Source organism: Sparus aurata, chromosome 1 (genome assembly GCF_900880675.1).
Source record: "Sparus aurata chromosome 1, fSpaAur1.1, whole genome shotgun sequence".
NCBI lineage: Eukaryota > Metazoa > Chordata > Actinopteri > Spariformes > Sparidae > Sparus > Sparus aurata.
Window position 1 is genome coordinate 14689919 of NC_044187.1, and position 21755 is coordinate 14711673.

The 21755-nt window shown below is 40.6% G+C and overlaps 1 protein-coding gene across 6 annotated transcripts in view; it reads left to right on the forward strand.

Annotated features, from left to right (window-relative positions):
* The window catches only part of inpp4b (inositol polyphosphate-4-phosphatase type II B), a 231750-nt gene that overhangs the window by 194228 nt on the left and 15767 nt on the right, over window positions 1-21755 (forward strand). For all 6 annotated transcript variants that reach the window (XM_030426674.1, XM_030426660.1, XM_030426667.1 and 3 more), the window contains 6 exons: window positions 5626-5809; window positions 12638-12964; window positions 13814-13955; window positions 19623-19795; window positions 20547-20670; window positions 21186-21312. In XM_030426674.1, coding sequence (XP_030282534.1) covers window positions 5626-5809; window positions 12638-12964; window positions 13814-13955; window positions 19623-19795; window positions 20547-20670; window positions 21186-21312 — 1077 coding nt within the window. The remainder of the gene's footprint in view (window positions 1-5625; window positions 5810-12637; window positions 12965-13813; window positions 13956-19622; window positions 19796-20546; window positions 20671-21185; window positions 21313-21755) is intronic.

Sequence of the window (21755 nt, forward strand, 5' to 3'; positions counted from 1 at the left end):
CACAGTTACATGACCTGTCATGATTCTGCTCTACTGTTCCACATCATGCTGTTCGTCACGGCCTCAGGGAAACCTCTGCTGCACGTGTCTTGAGGACTGTGCGCTGCCCTCGCTGCATTGAATAGCTGTGTGGATCTGGCTCATGAAATTAAAGTTAGACAATGTGTGTCACACAGATTTTGAACTTCAGATAAAAAAGCAAACCTGACACCCATGTGAACTTTGTCAGCTGATGGGAATTGCGATCCGTTGTGGTTAATCCTGATACAAATGAAGTATTCAATCCTTGTCTTCATCCTGGAATTAAATATGGTTACACATTTTTAGTGTAATTGTATTTTTGTGTGCAATTAGATGTGTCAGAGATAAGATTTAACAAGTAAAACATGAGTTTTCATGATTTAAAAGGAGACCTCGGACCTAGATTGATTGATTGATTGATTGATTGATTGATATATTTTATTTGGAACATCTAAAAAAAAAAGCTCTGAGCTTTATGTAAGAGCACAGAACAAAACAAAAATGAAAACAGAAAAGCTATACAACTAATTCAAGAAGGAAATGCTCCAAAAAAACGTCATTTACATTTATGATAAGGAGTAGTAGTGATAATATTTAAAATGGTTTCCTGGTCACTATTAAGATAACGAGTCATTAGTCCTTATTTATGATTAACTGTACATGTGCTGTTTAATGGAATATGTGCAACTAAGCCTCTTTCATGTAGTGGTGCTCCAATTTTGAGATAAATGAAATGAATTATGTGTGGGCATTAGCAATCTCTTCTCATAAATCTGTATTTCATCATACATGTAAGCAACCAGTTTACGTGACATGCTCTACAGTCCCTGACAAAAGTCTTATCTAGATTATGCTTATCATACCAAAATAAAGTTGTGTATCATTCATTTGGAGTTTTATCGTTTAATTAGGACAGAAAGGTCAGATTTCGCTTGGACAAAAGTTTTGTTGCATACAAAAATAATGTAAGGCAGAATTATACTTTATTTTGAAGACACAAACATGCTACGATAACATCAGAACATAAAGTCATGGTGCCTTGGGAAAAAATAATTGATATTGTGTATGACTCCCATGAGCTTGGAGGACTACATCCATACGTCTCGGCAATGACTCAAACAATTTACTGATGACGTTACCTGGAATGGCAAAGAAAGCGGTCTTGCAGGACTCCCAGAGTTCATCAAGATTCTTTGGTTTCATCTTTAAAGCCTCCTCCTTTATCTTACCCCAGACATGCTCAATAATGTTCATGTCTGGTGACTGGGCTGGCCAATTCTGGTGCACCTTGACCTTCTTCGCTTTCAGGAACTTTGATGTGGAGGCTAAAGTACAAGAAGGAGCGCCATCCTGCTGAAGAAATTGCCCGCTCTTGTGGTTTGGAATGTAAAATGCAGCTTCATCTGATCTATCAATAAAGCCATAAAGGCCAAAAAAAAAAAGAAAAATCAACCTTCTGCCACTTTTCCACTGTCCATCCTTTCCGCAAGCTGTGGGCCTTGCCAAATGCAATACGATTATTTTGTTGTCTTCTGTTTAATGCTGGTTGTTTGAGCAGTAATTCGGCCATTAAGACCATTGCGTGAGAGAATTCGACAACTGTTCTTGTAGATACAGGGCTCTCTGGTGACCAGTTGTCATGGTGCAGTTAAAAAAGGGCTGGCCCTGGACTGCCGGAGCAACAAACCGTCCTCTCGAACAATTGTCTTACGGGGTCTGACTGGCCTGGGCTTGTCATGAACGTCACCAGTTTCTTCAAATCTTTTTGTATCCTCTCCACTCGATGTTTGGATACATTGAAGATGTCTGCCACCTCAGCAGCAGACTTGGTCTTCAGGCTCTTGATGATCAGCACTTTGGTCTGTGGTTGAATCTTTTGCATGTTGTCAGAGGTCAGATTGCACTTCACATGAAGGTCTGGTGTGCTGGGGTTCTTTTTATACACACCGGGGAATGTGTTACTTACAGTAATTGTCACAGCTGGAGCTGTAAGTGTGGAACTATAGTCTCATGAGACTCTTAGGTCTAACATAAAGTACATATAAATATCCATGAATAGCATGACAATGATTAAATAGTTACATAGTTGCTGGACAAATGACTCACATTCACATAATGAATATAAGTGAATTTGTATAGCGTAAGCAGAGGTGTGCATTCAAAGCAGTGCTTTGTGTAACGTTTACCAGCACTGCTTCTCTTAAAAGGACTTACACATGAAGTTCAGAGAGCCCCCAAACATTTTCTTTTCTTTTCAAAGGATTTTCCGCTTTCTCTAGGATCGTCATAGATAATATAGCGCTACACGCCAAATAATACTATTGATATCAAACACTCCAATTGGTTTGATCGAACTGCATAAGAACAAAATGTTTAGCTTGAAAGAAATTCACCAAGATTTCAGCATGAAATTAGTCTTTAAACAAGCAGTAAATAACAAGTTCCTCTTTGGGGGCTGCTTTAATCATAAGTGAAGAGAAGGAGGCCTTTCATGAGTTCACGCATGCTGTGAGTTCACTTGAGGCTAAGTTCTGCCAACGTAGAACCTAGACAGACAGGTGGGTGGATTTTCTGCTCCTGTATTTATTTATTTATTTATTAATACTGGAGATCAGGCACTCCAATGACAGCACAGACTGTAGCCTCAGACATTACCCGAGGGTTCAATCACCACCTGTCTGACACATATTCAACAAGAGATACTTTTGCAGCACTGTTGTATTTTTCTTGTATCTTGTATTTTTGTGCTCAACAGCAGTTTTATTGGCATCACGTTTTAAAAAGTTGGCACACAGCGCCCCCAAATTACATCACGAATGGAAGACATACCCGAGGCTTGAAATGACAATCAGATCCTGCAATCATTCCCTTTGGCCTTTCATCAAGTTTGCATTCACAGATTTATGCTGTTTTACCTCTGCATGGTTTGCTGTCATGGCAGACCTGTTTGGACTGACAGCAATGCTGATGAGGCAATTAAAGTTCTTTGCCTTAGCCTGCCTTAGAGGGGATCAATTCTGTCCTCTAGCATCAGGTGGCAGGTCCCAACATTCATTATTTCCTGCATAGGCTCCCTAATGGGATTGGATTTGTACTTATGAGTCAACAGAGCTGTTATTGAATCTCAGTGGCTGAAGCAATTATGCTCTTCCAATAACTTTCTCCTTTGCCTCTTTTCTGGGGCATTTCTATTGTTGCAGACCTGTGGGATTTTTATTTATTTTTTTTGTCTTTACTTCTGCATAACATAATAAGATGAATGTGAGCACACAGAGGATGTAAGAGGCTTTAGTGACTTTACTTTGTTGTAGTAGATTATTCAATTACAGTCTTCTCTGTGCCTGAAATCTTATTTCATTTATAGGTGTGGTTATGGAAGTGGGCATACGGAATTTTTCATGTTAGGAAGCAATGTTGGTGTTCGGCGTTGGGTTTAGTTTTCGAACTGTTTGCCCTGTGTCTCGCTCACTTAGTGATTCCTTTGATAAGCTTTGAGCTTGTGGGTGGTAATTCTCTGGGGGGCTCATTAGTTGTAATGACAAGGCCAAGATTTTAAAGTCAGCCAGTCAAAGACATAGTAAGTGGCTAGTAGCTACTACAGCAAGGCTAATTTCTTAAGGCCTTCAGATTTTTCGTACGTATTGATACATCAGGTAGTGCTGTTCCACGCAGGGCGACTTCTAAAGAAGCACTGACTCTTTTTCCATCGCTGCAAAATATTAGGAGCGCTGCAGAGAATACTGTATTTTGCCAGCCTTTTGTATGTGCTCCTCCCCTCCTTCCTCCCTCCCTCTCTCCCCCCCCCCTCTCTCTCTCTCTATCTCGCTCTCTCTCTATCTCTTATGTCAATTATGCCTTAGGATCTGGCTCTAGGGTCTGGCCTACATAGAGGCTTGCAGAGCTGACTCTAAACTAGCTGGGAGGGTTGCAAATGACTGCCTCGCTCCGTGCTACGTCTGATGGCGGGAAGTCAGTGGAAACTCATTGAAAGTCACTGGAACTTTACCCGAGGAGAATGTTTGATTGGAGTGATTTGCCCTGAATCTAGGAACTGACAAAAGGTGTTTTTGTCTGAGATTAAATAGCTCCCTGGAAATGAGGAAGGGATTAATTATTCATAAAGCGAAATAGGGTTGACATTGGACTGCAGGTCCATTTTGACAGTTCAGGCAGGGTACCTGGAAAGCGTTGCCGTTGTACATTTTCAACGCAGCAAAAGTAGCAACACATAAAGAAATGTGCTCAGAAAATCAGTGCTCCGCATTGTAATTTTTATAGTGAATAAAACCCCATTATTTGTCTCCCAGTAATATCAATAATATCCATTTGACATTGTTATGTGATGATCCCTGTCTGTAACACATTATTTGATCTGATGAGTTTTTGTGAGGCATTTCTGCTGTCATGACAACATCAGTTATATTTCTGTCCCCTTCATGAAGATCCAGAGCCACACTGTGTCTAATTTGTATCCATGCTGTCAGGCACTGATTTACACCTGTGATGCAAGCTAAATACAATTAGCTGCATTTGCTAGTCGTTAGGAAAGGTTGCATTTGTTATTCTCAGCATGGCATTCAAGCTTAATTTGGGTGTCATAAGTGGCGTTTAGAGCTGCTGCAGCTAAGTGCACAAAGAATCTAAGCATGCTCCACAACAACCATCAAAAGAAACCATTTTGACGTCATATTCGACGAGTTCAATATCAGCATTTTATTCTTTTCTACATCATAATTACTCTTTCTCTTCCTCCAAGCTTCCTTCCATTAGATTGCTTCCTCTCCCACATCTTTGCGAAATGACAAATCATTCCAGTTTAACTGCTTATCAATTGAGTGCCTGGGCTGATGCTCTTGCTAGGCCATAATTCTTCAATACTAAGGCCAATTCAGACCAAATTTAGGAATGTTGTACGTGCCGCGTCACTTCACATGTGTCAAATTTTGGACGATTCTACAGTAACAATATAACCTGATATTTGCATATTAGCAATTGTGTGTTTTTTTTTTTTTTTATTTCATGAAAATGAAATTTAGTACACAAGTTCATCATGAGCATGCACAGAAGTTATTACCAACAGGTAATGGTACCAAGAGTGCCGCCCAGTGGCCGCTAATAATATGCTGCCATAATATATGGTGATTCAATTACCAGAATTTTTTTATTTTTATATTTTTTGGGGCCTTTTGTCGGCTTTATTGATAGTACAACTGAAGATATGACAGGAAACGGGATGAGAGAGAGACACGCGGCAAAGGGCACCCAAGCCAGGACTCGAACCCAGGGCCGCCGCAGCGAAGACAAAGCCTCTGCACGTGGGACGCCCCGCTCTACCAACTGAGCTAAACGTCCAGAATTTTTTTAATACAGAGACATTAAGACATAAATCGTCAACACATCCAGTTTTTACCGACTATGCTTGCAAAGCTCTGACAGCTCAGTCCAGGGTGGCTTCAGTTTCACTACATGCAGCTGTGGCCCAGTTCTTTTTCAATCATCCATTGGCCACTTCCATATGTGATCTCAAAATTGTATCCAGTCCTTGACCATGAAGCTGCTGATCTGTCAAATGTGAATTGATGTGTTATTTTTTTTTCACAACAGCTTCAGCACTGCCTACCAGTGTATCTACTACTCTCCAGAGCACACAGCCAAAGCTCAGGAGGTACTCAGTACCGTGAGCCTCCTCCAGCCTCTCATCACAAGCTTAGCAGACCAACTCCTCCAGGCTGCCCAGGAGCACTCATCCCCTGGACTGAGGGACGCACTCAAGAACCTTTCTGACAAGGTGAGGCAGCCCCCAAATCCTCCATCCGCCCTCACTTCTCTCTAAACAATCCCTTTATCCCTTTTATGTTGCTGCAAAACATAGACCACCTCTTCTTCTTTGAGTATATTACTAAACATACCTTAGACTGAAAGGCCTTTTAGACTAATAATTAACTATGGTGAAAAGTTTTTTTAAGACCACATTGCTTCTGATCCCGTAACCAAAGGTTTTCCATTAGAGTTGGAATCTAAAGTCTATTCAGGCTAAACTGACTGCAACAATATAAAAATATTTACCCTGTCAGAGGCGTTATCCTCTGAGAGTGGCTTTGTACCGGCCCTGGTAAATATTACTATGCTAGTTTCATCGCAAACAAAACTGCAAAATGTATGAATTCTCGAAATAAGTTCAAAACTTTAAATCAAGCAGTTGCTGCGACACTTACACACCCACACGCACACACTAAACAGACAACCTCAGGAAAAACCCATAACTCATCATAAAAATGCCAAACTAACAAAAGTGAATAGCAGCATGGAGGTTTATGGAGTTGGGGCGTTTTTATCAGTATAATTAATGAATTACATCTGGTGCTGTCAGATTGCAATCTGTTGTGGGAGAGATTGTTTTTGCCACAGTGGAATAGAGCCCAATCAGCCTGCTTAATTGGTACATTCGCTCTGTCACCACTTCCTCTCATCCTTGATTAGACACGCACACACTGGCCAAGTAAACCCCTGGCCTGGTCAGCACAAGCAGGACTGCTCTCTGATTAAAATCTCAAGCTGTGTTTGTGTGTATATGTGTGTGTGGTTGAGGGGAAGAGGAGGTGTGAAACTGTGGATGTGTGTGTGTATGAAAGCTGATGTGACATCACTCTCCTCAAGCCCCAAAGCAACCAACCGTCGCACAGTGTGTATCATTATTTCTTTCTTCGCATCTGGTCTTCCATCACGGAAATAAGCTTTTTTGTACTGTCACAAATATGTACAGTACACACCTGTGCACACAGGAGTGAGGCCCTGTCAGTTTTGTATAAACTGGCAAGTTTTCTGCTTCAACGTATCATCACGTTTATGGCACAGTATAATTGATCGAGAATAATGAAACCATCAGCATTTACATTGGTTCCCTATAAACTTCGCCATCACTCCGTCATTTAGTCTGCCACCGGACACATGGTGACCCAGGAAAAGGAAGGTTACCTGCAGATCCATTTCTGTTATAAACTGAATGATGTCTGTTAAATACCCAAAAATCACAATTTTTCTTTCAAAGGAATAGTTTGACAATTTAAGAAATAAGCAAGTCTTTTCTCATTGAGAATTAGGTTAGAAGTTAGATACCACACTCATATAGTATGTCACCATTAGATGTAAAGGTACAGCTGGTGTTAGCCAATTTCGGACATTGTGACTTAATTTCTTTGTTGTTTTATCAAAGACTAATGTTTGTATGTGTTCTCATGCAATTTGTTTTTATCGTCATGTTTGCTTTTGTTGCAGCAGTTCCCTTGACCAAAGACAATTTTCTGTTTATTTACTGGATAGAAGTGAGAGTTCAGTCAATCTGCACATCAACAAATAATTCAACATTTTGGCAAAACTATCTATTGTTACGAGTAACAAGATAGTTTTGCCAAAATGTTGAATTATTTGTTTAACATTATGTAGAACATACCAGAGCAGTAAAGAGTAACAAGACATCAGATTCATAAAAATGAAAAAATGAATCTGCAACTATCTGAAAATTGATTTATCATTTTTTACTCAAATACCAATATCCCTGGTCCCTCAAATGTGTTAAAGCTTGCCTTCTTTTATCCACTAACTGTTTCTTAAAATGAAGACTGTTGGTTGAATTGAATAATTTATTAGAAACCTGGAAATTTGTAATGGAATTTTTTTTTCTCCATTTTTTGCCATTTTATTGTCTATTTATTGATTGATTGATTGATTAAACGACAAAGGAATTGGCAGATATTTGATAATTAGATAATCATTTGTCGCAGCCCACAACACCCTTCATCTTGAGGCCTTTTGATTGGACAGTGAATCCCATCCCAAAAAATCTGAAATGGGACAGAAAGGGATAAAGGACCCACACACACACTCACACACATCGTCAGACAGGTATTTGATATCCTTTGTACAGACTTATAAATAAAGGTGGACGCATTTGAGAATGCGTCTCAGCCGTGTGTGTGTGTGAAGAGTCTTCAATAAAGACAGTGAGTCACGCCTTCATAGACTCTGGGAAAGATGAGACACCTGCAGAGAGAATCAAGGGGATGTAAGAACCTTTTTCATCAAGTACTCGCTGCCTCTGACTTTTCCCCTGTTTAGTTCAGACCACCCAACCCAGACCTAATGTAATATTTCACTCCTGAAAACATTTCCTGGGCATATTTTGATTAGCCTTGGACACGGCAGATGCGCTGTTGCTTCTCTAAGGTGATGATTCTGTTGATGATGATAATAATAATTTCCCTCTGATGATAATCACAGTGTAAAGCTAGTTGCAATGCATCTCCCCTCCCTCCAGCTGTGTCCTAGGACAAGTGATATGTCTCCACTGTGTAGCGGTTACCTGAGAAGAGCTGTGGGCTTGATTGTCTATGCGTGATTATGTTAAATTATATGGTGTATAGAGGTCATATACGCAATAGTGAGTAAGTGTCCTCACAGCCAAGTGCTGTTGGAATCAGACCAGCTCTATCCATTCAGCCTGCCTTCACCTCCCAAGTGAAGTTACATTGAGTGAAAAAGCTCTATTCTTAACTCAGCCAAAAAGCCGCTCATCCTTCAGGGTAAAACCATTCAAAACCATTCGGGGTGAATAGATTCCTACACTCTTCTTCTTCTTCTTCTTTAGATCAAACGTGAATTATTTTTTAGCAGTTGCAGTCCACAGAGGCATTTTCTGACTTGCACTTCTGCTCAGTAGAGATCATATCAGCAGATAGATTGAAGAAAGACTAGCAGCAGAATTTCTCCCTCAGGATTTTATGTGTTTCAGATCTCTAAAACAGGTAGGTGTGGATGAGTTACACTAAGGAGTCGTCATGGAGCAAAGTTGCTTTAGTTTAGCCTTAGTAAGAGAATAAAGGTGCAGTGCTTTTATCCTTTGCCTGAAGGGGTGCACCTCTGATACCACACTTTGAAGATAATATCCATATGGATCCTGCAGTACAGAGTATCATTAAAATGTTCTGCACCTAGCTGTAGTCCTGATCTTAGGGCCCTGACACACCAGTGCCATTGTCAGTGCCAGGAACATCAGTGGCCCCAGCTTTTTGCAGGGCGTTGCACCCTGCACTATTAACACTTGTCATCCCTTTTTCAGGGCTTTTGGGCAGTTGAGAAGGTTGAATCTGCAGCTGAGCCCATCATTGCGAGAAACCGCACTGATTGGCTGTTCAGCATTGCAAACCTGTGCATGAGGAGAGTAATGGAAAAAGAAAAGGAAATCCTGCTTGAGACTTTTTCACCTTGGCCTCTTCAGCGGTGAAGCCGCAGTATTAGACGTATTCTCAATTAGAAGTGGCTAAATTAGTGTGAGTGGTGTAAAAATGGTAGGCAAATGCCTGTTTGATCATAATGATCATGACAATCCATGATCCTGATTTCTTCTCATGCAGGCGCAGAATGTACAATCTAGTTGGCTGTCGGCTGTGTTCTTTGCATTGTGTTCAAGTGCAGCTTTAGGGGTGGGATTCACAGCTGTTCTTCAATAATGCTTTGAGGGTACAAGCCCTGGTGTCATTCTCAACCTCATCCGTTTGTTAGTTGGTTGGTTTGGCAGCAGGATTACACAAAAACTAGTGAGGGGATTTCCAAAAAAGACGGTAGGAAGGAGGATGATCAACCCAAAATGGACCTATTAACATTTTAGTTGCAAATCCAAATAAAGGGACGGATACATGAATTTTGTCTTACGATCGTTTACATTGCGAGATAGGGCATTTTTGACATTTTTGTTAATTTCCCAGGAAATGATGCATGAAAAGTCCGGCTTATTTAGGTGGCGGGTATCTGTAAGTGAGTACAATGGGGACTGTTGGGTCTTGGCAGAGGTATGTGCTCAACTTGGTAACATTCTAGTTATGAATACAATTGAATGATTTTTTTTTTTTAATCAAAATGTAATGTATGAGCACCGGCTCAGTCAAATACATGAGTTCTGTGACTTTGTCGTTAAGTGCAAATATGCTCCAGATTGTGTTAAATCCAGTGTGTGTCTTTGTTCATTCATCTCAAGATAATGAATAATACATGTTCTCATAGATTGCAAATTAACATTGAGGTCAGATAAGCAGAGTTCAATTTGAATATGAATTTACATTTTTGAAATCCCCGCTCCTGTTAAGTGTTTTGGTTTCAGTATGAAGCATGGCTCATTTTTTAGTCATTTGGACAATATTTATCTTTTAAAACGATGTTTGCTTTGTATTCAATTGTATTCAAGTTACAGAATAGTATTCCAGCAGAAATGCTTGTTCTCTGGCAATTACACACATACTCTTATCCATAGATTTCAGCATCATCTCACATCATTGACTTACAGTGATGGAACTCATTTGGATCTATGCAAGGCAATTAAAATGGATATGAATTAAATACAATGGTGTTTTCAGTGTAGTCATAATTTGCTTTTTCGACTCATGCATTCATCAAATAGACCATTTCTGTGAACATCGCAAGAGCAGAACAGTTAAACCGGGCTCAGATGGAACACTGGTGCTTTCTTAATGACTGAAACGGACTTGAATGCATCATACTGTAAGAGAAAACGCTGTGAAAGATACACTCTTAATGTGAAAGATAGTCAAGGTAACAGAAGTGGCATGTCAGTGTTAGGAAGAAGTGTTTGACAAAAGGTGGATCTTTCCTAATGGATGTGAAGCAGCTTTATCAAGCACTGGTCAATATTAAGGTAGAAGATCATGACCCACACAAAAAAATACTGAACGGATTTCCATAAAACTTGGATGGAGGCTGGATCTTGGCCCAGAATAGTATCAGGGATCTTGATTGAAAAAATCAAGTGTATTTAGGTGGCCGGTATCTCTAAGAGAGGGCAATCCTAGATCTAGTGAGCTGAAAATATGGTTTAAATTTAGTGATACAGGCCTATCAGGTTTAATATTGGATAAAGCTTGATTGGATTAATGGGGACTTATTGGGCTTAAGCGGGTTGAAAAATAAATGGAATAAATACACATAAAAAGTCTGTTTAAAAAAAGATTAGTGAAAAAAATCTACATGTGACACCAATATCAGCTTGACTATGATTACTGATTGTGATGTGACAACTCCGTTGCAGATAGTTGGCTATTGAGCTATTATCTATGTAAACAGTGCTTGTGTAGGCGTAGTTTTGTACTGATCGGAGTGTTACAATAACAGACTGAAAATGCTGCTGAATTAACACCGAACGTCACAGCATCACACTGTGAACAATAACTTACTAATGTCAGAATGACAATGAATTGCTTTGCTTGGAGAAAAATGAACGACATACTCAGAGATTGACAATCTTTGAATAAAGGGAACTGAATAAAACACCCGTGAACATTATGTCCTTTCTTTGTTTATCTTGATTGTCCCGGTTGGGCTCAAGAAACCTCAGCAGAAATGGACAGAAAAATCTTCTGGTTGTGATTCATGTGCTTCATTTACATATAGCGTATTAAGCAGACGCTCTTGTCCAAAATGACTTACAGTAATTCATACATACATTCATACACTGACGGCGGTGGCTTGCCATGCAAGGTGCTGACCAGTATCAGGAGCAGTTTGGGGTTCAGTATCTTGCCCAAGGACACTTCGACACGCAGACCAGAGGAATCAAACCAGCAACCTTCCAATAACAAGACACTGGCTCTACCCCTGAGCCACAGCCGCCCTAAACTTCAAGATATATGTTAATGCATGTAAAAATCTGCTACACAAATGGTGGGCTGGGTGGTTGGATGATGTAAATGGAACAATCAGAGAAGTGAAAATCACTCCTCTGTAAAACGGCTTGCATGTCATTTACGCAAGCAGCCTGTTGAAGGGGGGTCAAGAGTCATCGGTGCTTCAGGTGTCACAAGCCAAAAACAGTCCGGAATCCCTTCCTCATAACGTCCGCACAAAGCCTCTGTGGTACCAGGAAAAGACATCTACTGCACAGTTATCTGCTTAGTCGTCTCTTCATCTTGTGGCAGCCTCAACAAGCTCACTATTCAGTCCACATCGTGGAGTGGGAGATGGGTGCTTGTTTGACAAATACATGTATGGAATGACCTCGCAGGCTTCTTTTCACGGAGGGCTTGGCTCGTGTTTTGTTTGCCATGGTAATAAAATTGCTTATTGCAGTGCTAACTCAATTACTCTCGAGAGCCCTTATCATTACTTACGCGGTGGCAGCAGCGAGCGCGAGGCTGCTCGGTGCCGGGATCATCATCAACTTACAGTAGCTGGTATATTTGAGATCAAAAGAGGTGTACTCCTCGGAGAAGCAGGCTGGAGGAGGAGTAATTGAATTGTTTGTTGTTTGTGGCTGTTTTTGTTGCTCACCGGCTGTGCTGCGGTAATGGAGAGCAGCTACTTTGTGGTGAAGGAGCGTGTTCATTTTCCCTGTTTCTTCTCACTTCCTCTGTAAATACTTACCCGCTTCCAAGCTCACTACCGCCGGTATTTTTCTTCTACCCACTCACTCCGCCAATGTGACAATCTCTCTCTATCCCTCTCACTTACTCTGTCTCTTTTGCTTTTTCACCGCTTACATTTTCATTTGTTTTGCCATCCCACAATAACTCTCAGTGTCTCTCTTTTTTTTCCCATTCACTCTTTGCTACAGACAGAACAATTGGTTCACACACTTAAGGATGAATTGGTCAAGAGTGCACTGCTAGCACTACACGCGGCACGGCCCGGGTACGTTTCCAAGAACCAGAAGCAGACCCCGGTGCAGGGAGGCCAACATCAAGGTCACATCCATCAGGGCAGTGACCAAAATCAGAGCCCAGTCCAGGGACTTCCAGGCCACAGTCCGGCCACATCGGTCACTGAGAACACAGCCGTGTGTAACAATGTGGACGGATCACAGACCACAACTAGAGGAGATGGTGGGCTGAAGCACCAAGACTCCATTCCGCACCATAAAGAGTACGACGAGGAGGAATGGGTAAGTAGTACAACTTTTCTCATTAAGAATTAAGTCATTAAGAAGACTTTCAAATCGCTGTTGTGGTTTTATCTATTTTTAGTTCAACATGACAAACAGGTATTTTTACTACTGGTCCTCAGAATAGAGCACACACAAGGAGATAAACTATTGTTGCACTCCAGATAATAATTACTTGCTAAATTAGACTGCAGACCAAAAAAATCTCTTTGCTTTTGGTGACAGTTTTTCTCAGGAGTTTCAACATTTCATCATGACAAACTGACTGCAGAAGATTATTTTGTAGTATCTTTCCGCTGAATCTAAGCCATGATGGGTTTTTTTCATCGAAGTGTGTGCGACGGTTCGTTGGTTTGTTCGCCACAATGACAGCAGGAGTTTACCATGATTTCTGCACACCAGTGACTAATTATCTCTCAAAGTATTCCTCACCATTATAACATGTTCAAGCCAAGCAACAAAGACCAAAATACACTCCACCACTTGCTGCACACACACACTTGGATTGTCATTTTTGTACAGACGCATAAAAGTGAAAGCACCTATTCGTCGGCTAACAGTTGGAATTCAGGAGAAGAAAAACAAAGCTGGAAACAATCCAAACGCTTTGAAAGCAATTTCATTTTGACCTTTTGGACTTAAAGCCAGTTCAGACTGTGAAGGGAAACATCTTTTTGTTCTGTTTTCTAGACACAAGGGAGTTATTTTTATGGCTTAGGCTGCTTCTCTTTCAGTTTTTATTACACATTTTGGTTTCCCTTCATTTCACTGTCTGAAACACAGTGACAAAGAGCAAGATCCAATGAGTGAGGCTGATCTGACGGCTGATTGTGTGTTGGTCTCCTTTAGGACAGGGTGTGGGCCAACGTGGCCAAATGTCTCAACTGTGTAATCGCCATGGTGGATAAACTCCAGGAGGAAGACAACAGCAAGCAGGAGCCTCTCCCTGAGCAGCAGCAGCTCGCTGATGTTATCACCTCACACAACCCTGGTAAATGACTGTTTTTGTGAAGCCTGATCATCTCTGTTAAATGTGGGTTTGTTTATGCAGTAAATGGATGTGATCTGGCACATTGGTAGTTAACTGACCATTACAGTGAAGCCTGTTATATTATTACACCTGTTGTCTGATGTTGGCTGGTTGAAATCTGCAATCCTCTCCAGCCGCTGGAAAAAAACATTGCTCACCTGATTATAGCCCAACAAAATGAAGGTTATGTTTTACTATAATGGACGTCCATCCGCCCCTTCACTTTCAGCTCCATAAATCAGTTCTTTAACGTGCTGTTATTGTTTTTTACATTTGACTTTATCAGATTTTCATTTTAGTATAAAATGCTTATCTGATTCAGTTTTCTTTTGTTGTTGTTGTTTTATAGTTGGTCAGTGTCTTCACAGTCAGAATCAGTACCTAAAGCCAGCCTACTGTTATCTGAGCCCAGACCCTTGAAATGTCTTCCAGTTAAGTTACCTATTTTCTTTTGAATCAAGTTGGAAGTTATCAAAACAGTGACTTGAGTCAATTTGTGTCATAATAACAATGACATAAGTCTACATCTCTCGCAAGCCGTTGTCATGCTGTGCACTGGAACCAAGGAGGGGCAATGACAACAATGGTGACCACTATGGACAAGATAGATGCTGCTTAATCATAGACAGCATGTATTATCAATACCAGCTAACATTTAGTATGATTTTACTTCGCTCTTAAAACCCTGGCAGAACCAGTACGTTGGCATGTTGAAATGTCGAAATGTTCAGGTGCCCCCTGGTTAGACTGGAGGCAGGCTGAAGATGGAAACGCAGTGTGTCGAGTTAACAATTGAGTCTGATATCAAGCAAAGCCTAATGCTTATCTGGAATCAAATACATTTCATTTGTACGTACTCTAGAAAAAGATCTGTCCTAGATAAACCTTGTACCTTTTGTACTCACCTGCAGAGTAATCTCCAAATCTTTCTGGAATAAAACATCCTACAACTGCACCAACAGACGGCACAGCAAGGTGCTTATTGTAGATTTAATTGTATTTTATTATAGATTTAAATTGGAAATAAATGTCTTCATATGTGGTAATAAAAGCTATTAATTAAACTCTTTGATATGCTGACAACCTGCTGTGTGTAAAAATGCTTCGTCCTGCGAGGATTTAGACATCAACTGTTTCATCTCATTTATCTATCAAAGTCAAAACCAGAGTTTATAATTGATTACTATTTATCAAAAACATATCCTCTCACTTTAGAGGATCTTGTTTCTCCTCAGTTCAACAGAAACTTCGAGTTTTAGTGACTCCATGTGTTGCATAATGCAGAATTAGCTATCCTTCATTATCACTGGCAACATATGGAGATAATATTGGGACATATCTGAGAGTTCCCTTTCTGTTCCACAACACAGCAGCTTATTTTAGCTAAATAAGCTTTGGCTTTGTGGCTGAGAAATTATATAAGTAATTTAAATCAAATATAATTTCACTGGGAGCTGTCAGTGTTTTTCAGTGTTTCTAAAGCGTCAGTTGAAAGCAGTGAGACGAGACTCTGGTCCAACTTAGCGGCTCCCTGCTGTTTAAGCATTAGCAAAAGAGAAACTTAAATTGTTGCCAGAGAAGTGGATGAAAGCAATATTTGATATGCAGAGCCATTCACTGTTGACCACAAGCTGCCCAGTTTCTTCTTACGTCCAATGAAATCCTGCCTCAAGCTTGTGTCCAGACAAGTGCCCAGCCTGCTGCAACTGCCAACTGGCACACAGAGCAGCAGCATTATTCTGACCGAGTGACAGGGAGAGGCTCTGCGTGTGTGTTTAGGTGTGTGTGTGGGTGGGTGTGTGTGTGTAGTCACAGTCAAATGCACACTCAGGCATCTGTGTCTGTGCCTGAGTGTTGCTGCATTTGTAACATTTTGTGTCTGCATGTGCATGTGTGTCTGTGTGTGTTTCCGTCTGTCCAAGTGAGCTGGCAGGTAAGAGCAAGGCCATCCGCCCAGTGTTCGGTCTGAAAGATAAGCTCAGCCCCCCCAAGCACCTTTATTAAGACGCTGAACAGTCTCAGAGCAAGTGGTCATCTGCTTGTCTAAATACAAACATGGATGGAATAATGAGAGAGGCTTTATCTCCTTGCGGAGACCGTTTTTTTTTGATGAAAGGCGTTGTGGGGGTTTGGATGTTTGGACAGGTGGGCTGGCGAAGAGATGACAGCTGGAGTTCTGTTTCCTCCTTCTCTGTGCAGAGGCGGTATTTGCAGAACGAGATAAGACATGATTTCTCTGACAAGGCAAGGGCAAAGCTGATGTGCTATACATTCTTGGTCATACCCAACCGTGCTTGTGTGTTTGAGCGTGCATATCCTTACTTTTCTCCCATGAACTTTTCCGTGTGTTGAAGCTGAACAGAATACATGGTGAAAAACTCATTTTGGACTTTACTTAATCAACACTGCCCCCTGCTGGCAAGTGAGGAGCTCATCAGAACAACTGGTTTTGGATAGAGGAAAAGCATAAGGCACCATGAAATCAGGATACAGCTGTGTTCTTATTCCCACACGCTGTTTCTAGGCAGGTTTTGATTATGCAGGGTGATGAAACGAAGTATACCCAAAGAAGCCAGTGCACATACTGAATCTACTTGATCTCTGAATGTGCTGTGGCTATACACCTTTTTTGTCTCACAATGGAATGCACAAAGGCGACAAAGCAGCTAAACACAGCTGATAAAGTTGTTAAAGCTTTGATATATGATATAAAATCAATGGACAATTAATATAATGTACGGTGCACAGCATATATCAGTGATTCCTAACCAGGAGCTGTTGTACCCTCTGCAGTTGTTAGGCTATAAATGGAAATTCAACTAATTAACCTTACTAACTCGAGCACCTTGATTTAATTACAAGATATATCAATTTACAGGCTTCCACATTAATTTGTCTTTTTTTCTCTCTTGCCAATTCAGTCAAGAAATCTCCTTGCCTGAAGTCAAGTTTTACTTAACCCTAAACACATTGCGTATTAGTGGTTATCAAACAACAACAAAGGCAGAATGTGATTGACATGTTTAATCCTAACTGCCTTACTCTCTAACTGAGAAGTACATAGTTGGAGATTTGCCCACATCCTCTTAATGCCACTCAACTAATCCTATGTTTCAAGTATAAGGTAAAATGTCTTTACCCGCGGCCGTTTTGTTGCGAGTGTTGGAACGACAACAGCGTGGCTTTTTTCTTGCTCCTGGGAAGTACTTATTGTTAAGCCTTTATTTATTTGTGTTAAATGGGACGGTAAACAAATTATGATTTTACATTACGATTATAGCTTGATGTGATGCCGATCGAACGAAAACCAGATAGCTGCTCATCAACCGGAGTTTGTAATAACACATCAGCACCAAGTGTTTTAACTGAGTGAGTGATTTCTTGTTAACAAGAGATTACAGAAGCTGGAATAGTGGGTTAAAGTAAATGTGTAAAAGGTTGAAATTGCTAATATTTCTCGTGACTTGCCAAAACTTTACAATTGTTGCACTGCCACTGTCAAATGTAGCACAGTCATCAACTTTCACTTCTGAGTAATCTTTCTCTGTTATGTTCCTGTTTCACAAGGAATTACACAACAGCAAGGAAGTAGATAAGTGTTAGCAGTGGGGTTTTGTAATGACCTAAAGTTAAGTGTGAGGTATTTATTGGGCATTTGGGCAGGACGGATTCCTAATAGGGCCGCAAATTGAATTAATAAAAGTCAAATGTGTGACAAAGCAGCATTAAAACACATTGATGACCCCAACAAATGTCACATCGTCCTGGTTTTAATATTTTGTAGTGAAAATGAAAATGTCGATGCAAAAATGATCTTTCCCACTAATCATGAATCTTATTTCCATATCTGTGAAAGTAATTGTGATGTGATATTTTTGTCTTAATTTCTTTCTTTCCTTTTTCTTTCTTTCTTTTTTTTTACAATCCCGTTTCTTTCTTTTTTGGTGCACTCACTTTGGTATTTTTCCTGACCTTGAAATTTTCTTCGTCTTACTGTGTGGTATTTTGATGACCAGCACAGAGCACACAGTGCACAGGTGGGAGGTTCATTCAAATTAGACAGCGTGAAACAAAGCGAGTTGTGGGTATGTTGGTCGACATTGACTTTTTGACGTGCGGACAACATGTCAGAACCACATCTGTTTCTGAGGAGAAGTCTTAGCACAGTCAACGCATTGACTTTTGACTAAACCGAACCTTTTGCACAAATGGCCAGCAATATCAAAATAATGCTGACACTGTAAACAAACTATCTTCATTCAGCAATCACCATCCAGCCAATGGGTTTAATCGGCTTTAGAAAATGTAACATTAGATGTGGTTTAAGCAGCAACTCTCAAAACCTGCATTTGGATGATTCTTACGGTATCTGATGTTCACAGCTGTGTGATACTGAATGAAAATCTTCTCCCTCAGTTCATTAAATCCCTGCAGCCATCTGAAGGCAGCAGGACAGATGAGTTGATAAATCTGCAGCCCGCCGATGTGACAAATGTCGAGACAGAGCGCGATCCTATTACACAGTGCAGCACTATTACACTTGGCTGTTCACGGTGTTTGCCTTCATTAAATTACATGCGAAAAACATCAGGCTGCTACAAAACAACCACGCACACCTGTACACACATCAGATCAGTCAGTTATAATGATATATTATGTGTTTTTCAGCTCATTGATTATGTAAATCATTGTCTCCCCTCCAAAACAAACAAAATGTTGATGTTTTACTGTTGATAGTCATTGTGCTGCAAATGCTTATGTGTCACATCAGTTATGATACGATGTTATCAATTGGAAGGACCTAATGTGTAGAATTCTGACAGAAATAACACCAGATTAATGCAATCATATAAACTGTGGCTTCAACAAACACATTTTTTATTATTATTTATTTGTTTTGTAATATTAGTAATTGACTGTTGACGAACCCACACCGTCTGCCTTTGGCTGCAGATTTGTGGTGCTGTGTGTTAACATTGTGCCACGAAGACAATAATATGATTTCCTGTAGGAGAGTTATTACTATCATACGTCACCGATAAGTACAGGCCTTTCAAAGCTATGTGACCAGTGATGTGATTTGTTGGGATTGAATTTGTTCTCGTTATTTATAATTATCACCGCACCCTCTGATCATTATTTCTAGTTCCCTCAGTCGTTTCTACTTTGCACTGCTGAACATACATGAAATGAAATATATCTAAATAGGTCCAAAGTGTTGCCCTCGAGACACTTAAAGTAAAAGAAGTGCATTTACTGAATCAAAGATATAAAAGTGATATCATGCATTGCCCAAACATTTGCCATTTATTGACGTGCCAAACAATAAAAGAAAAAATGTGGCCACGTACTGACAGTAAAACTTGATGACCCGTGCTCTCCTTTAGACAGCGCGCAATTTGTTTTCGGTTCTGTTTTCAAATGTTCTTTCCCGTAAACCCTCTTCATTTTCGAGCAAACATGAATGGCTGAACCGGTTTTCGGCACCCGGATAAACATTGTATTTCTTTTGGCTAGGAACACAAGCGTAAAGAAAGTTTTTTTAATCTGCAGCCCCATCATAACTATCATTCCATCTGTCTCATCACCTCCACTCCTCTTTGACCCCATTCCAATCTTCCTCTGCAGGCGACTGGAGGGAGCAGCTGCATCCACCAGTGACCAGGTTAAAGGAGTGTGTGATGGAGGTGGTGGAGAAGGCGAAGAGAGCCATGACCTTTGTGCTCCTGCAGGAGGCAGCCTGCAGCATACCACAGGGCTTCTTCCTCCAGCAAAGGCGAGACGTGGTCTTCAGTCAGGCAGTAGGTGGCCACACTGAGTTTATAAACACTCTTTAGAAATCCTCTCGTCTTACTGTAGAAGTCTACTTGTCTTAGTTAAGCTGAGGTTGAAGTTGTCCTCCTTTGTTCTCGTCTTAAGAGTGCAAAAATGTTAGAATGTAAATGCACCTACGTTCACAAACCAATCACAAGTATCTCTCTCTAAGTATGAATCACTTTTTAACTGTAGCCAGCTGAACTGTAAAGCACTGTGTTATCTTCTAGTGTGTTCTTTGAGGCTCAAAGTGCAAAGCAATAAGTGATGTACAAACTCCAATCTCATTTATCCAAATAGCATTTAGACTTTTTCCCACACATTATTAGATATTCATATACACTTAAACTCATAACACCTTTTGAAGTGATTTTCTTTGATAGGACTGTAGATTCATCAGATTGTGTGTAGACTATTATCTGATGTGTGTGAGCCAGAAAATACTACCAAAAGCAGTGACAACATTCCTCACGAGTAGAGAATTACAACTCAAACGTCACGGTATAAGAATAGCTGTAAGGCTGCAGCTGCAGCAGCTGTTTGTCCTCCCTCTCTCTCTCTTGGGTTGCAGCTGAATTATTCCAATTATTCTGGGTTTCCTGATTTACATGCATACAGTTTGTGGCTGCTTAGCTGTTTTTGCCAATGACAATTTACAGGAGATGTGGTTCAATTGTGCGCTTGTGTGTGTTTGTGCGTGTGTGTGTGTGTTTGTTTGTTTGTTTGTTTGTTTAACAGCTGGCAGCCTTAGCCTGTGGGTTTGTCATGAGGCTGTATGCAGGAATGCAGGACAAAGGCTTCCTGAGGCAGCTCCACCTGGTTGGACTGGTGGCCCAGTTTGAGAGCCTGCTCAGCACCTACAGTGAGTAGACGTGTAAGAGTAAAAACACAGCTGGCAACCTCAAAACCTCCAGTAGGCACAGCTGTCAGCTTTATCTGCTTTCAAGGAAGGAAAAAAGACTAATATAGTGCTGTGACTTAGGTGAGCCTGGCTAATGTGGTGAGTGATTTTGAGGCTGTAATAAATCACAATAAGCAGCATAGTCACTGCAATTGCATAACAACTTTACTACAGGCACTTATTAGGTTTTATACAACATGTTCCGGGAGTAGGCTGACTTGAAACTAAATTAAGGGGAAGGCCCTTGGAAAATACGAGCACACCTATACTAGTAACCTCATTCATGCTGGTTTGCTAAAGCTCAAGGTTCATCATCCAGAACATGGTGAGTTTGGCTCGAAATTTGAAGTGTCAGAGGGTTACTCTGACATTTTCAAATCTTCTTAACCAAGCTCACCGTGTTTTGAGTAGCCATATAGATGTGTGATGAGCAAGATCCAAATCTCTGCTAATCTGGTTGAATCGAACTGTTTAAGGTGAAGAGATTGGGATGCTGGAGGACATGGAGGTTGGAATCTCAGACCTTCAGAGAGTCGTGTTCCAGATCACAGAGGCCAAGACAGATGACCTCAGTGACCTCCAGCCTTTAGTGTGTGGCCGAAGGTAAAAAACATTATCTCCTTCCCTGTCTGCTTTTTTTGCTTACACATATTCAGTTATTCTGTGTGATAATTGCTATATCCTTAAGACAAAGCAGTTGAGTACTCCAACCTATGAACATAAAAATACATTTGCCTTTAAAGGTTGTAAGACATTGTCGTAAATCGACTTCACTTTCAGTGCAGTAGGCATTTATTTGCTCGCAAAAAAAGAACGAGATCAGACACAGACAAAATCTGTGAAAAAAACAAACTGACCCGAGGTTCAAAGCATTGAGCATCCTCTTTTAAACACAAACAACTGGGAGTGTCCTCTCAGGCTTCATGGCCTCAACCAATCCCTATTCTTCTTTATTTCTGCTGACACTGATATTTTTCTATGGAAAATCCCCATTCTACCTTCTGCGCCTGTGCGAAGCTTTGGCCTACGTGCAGAACTGCACATAG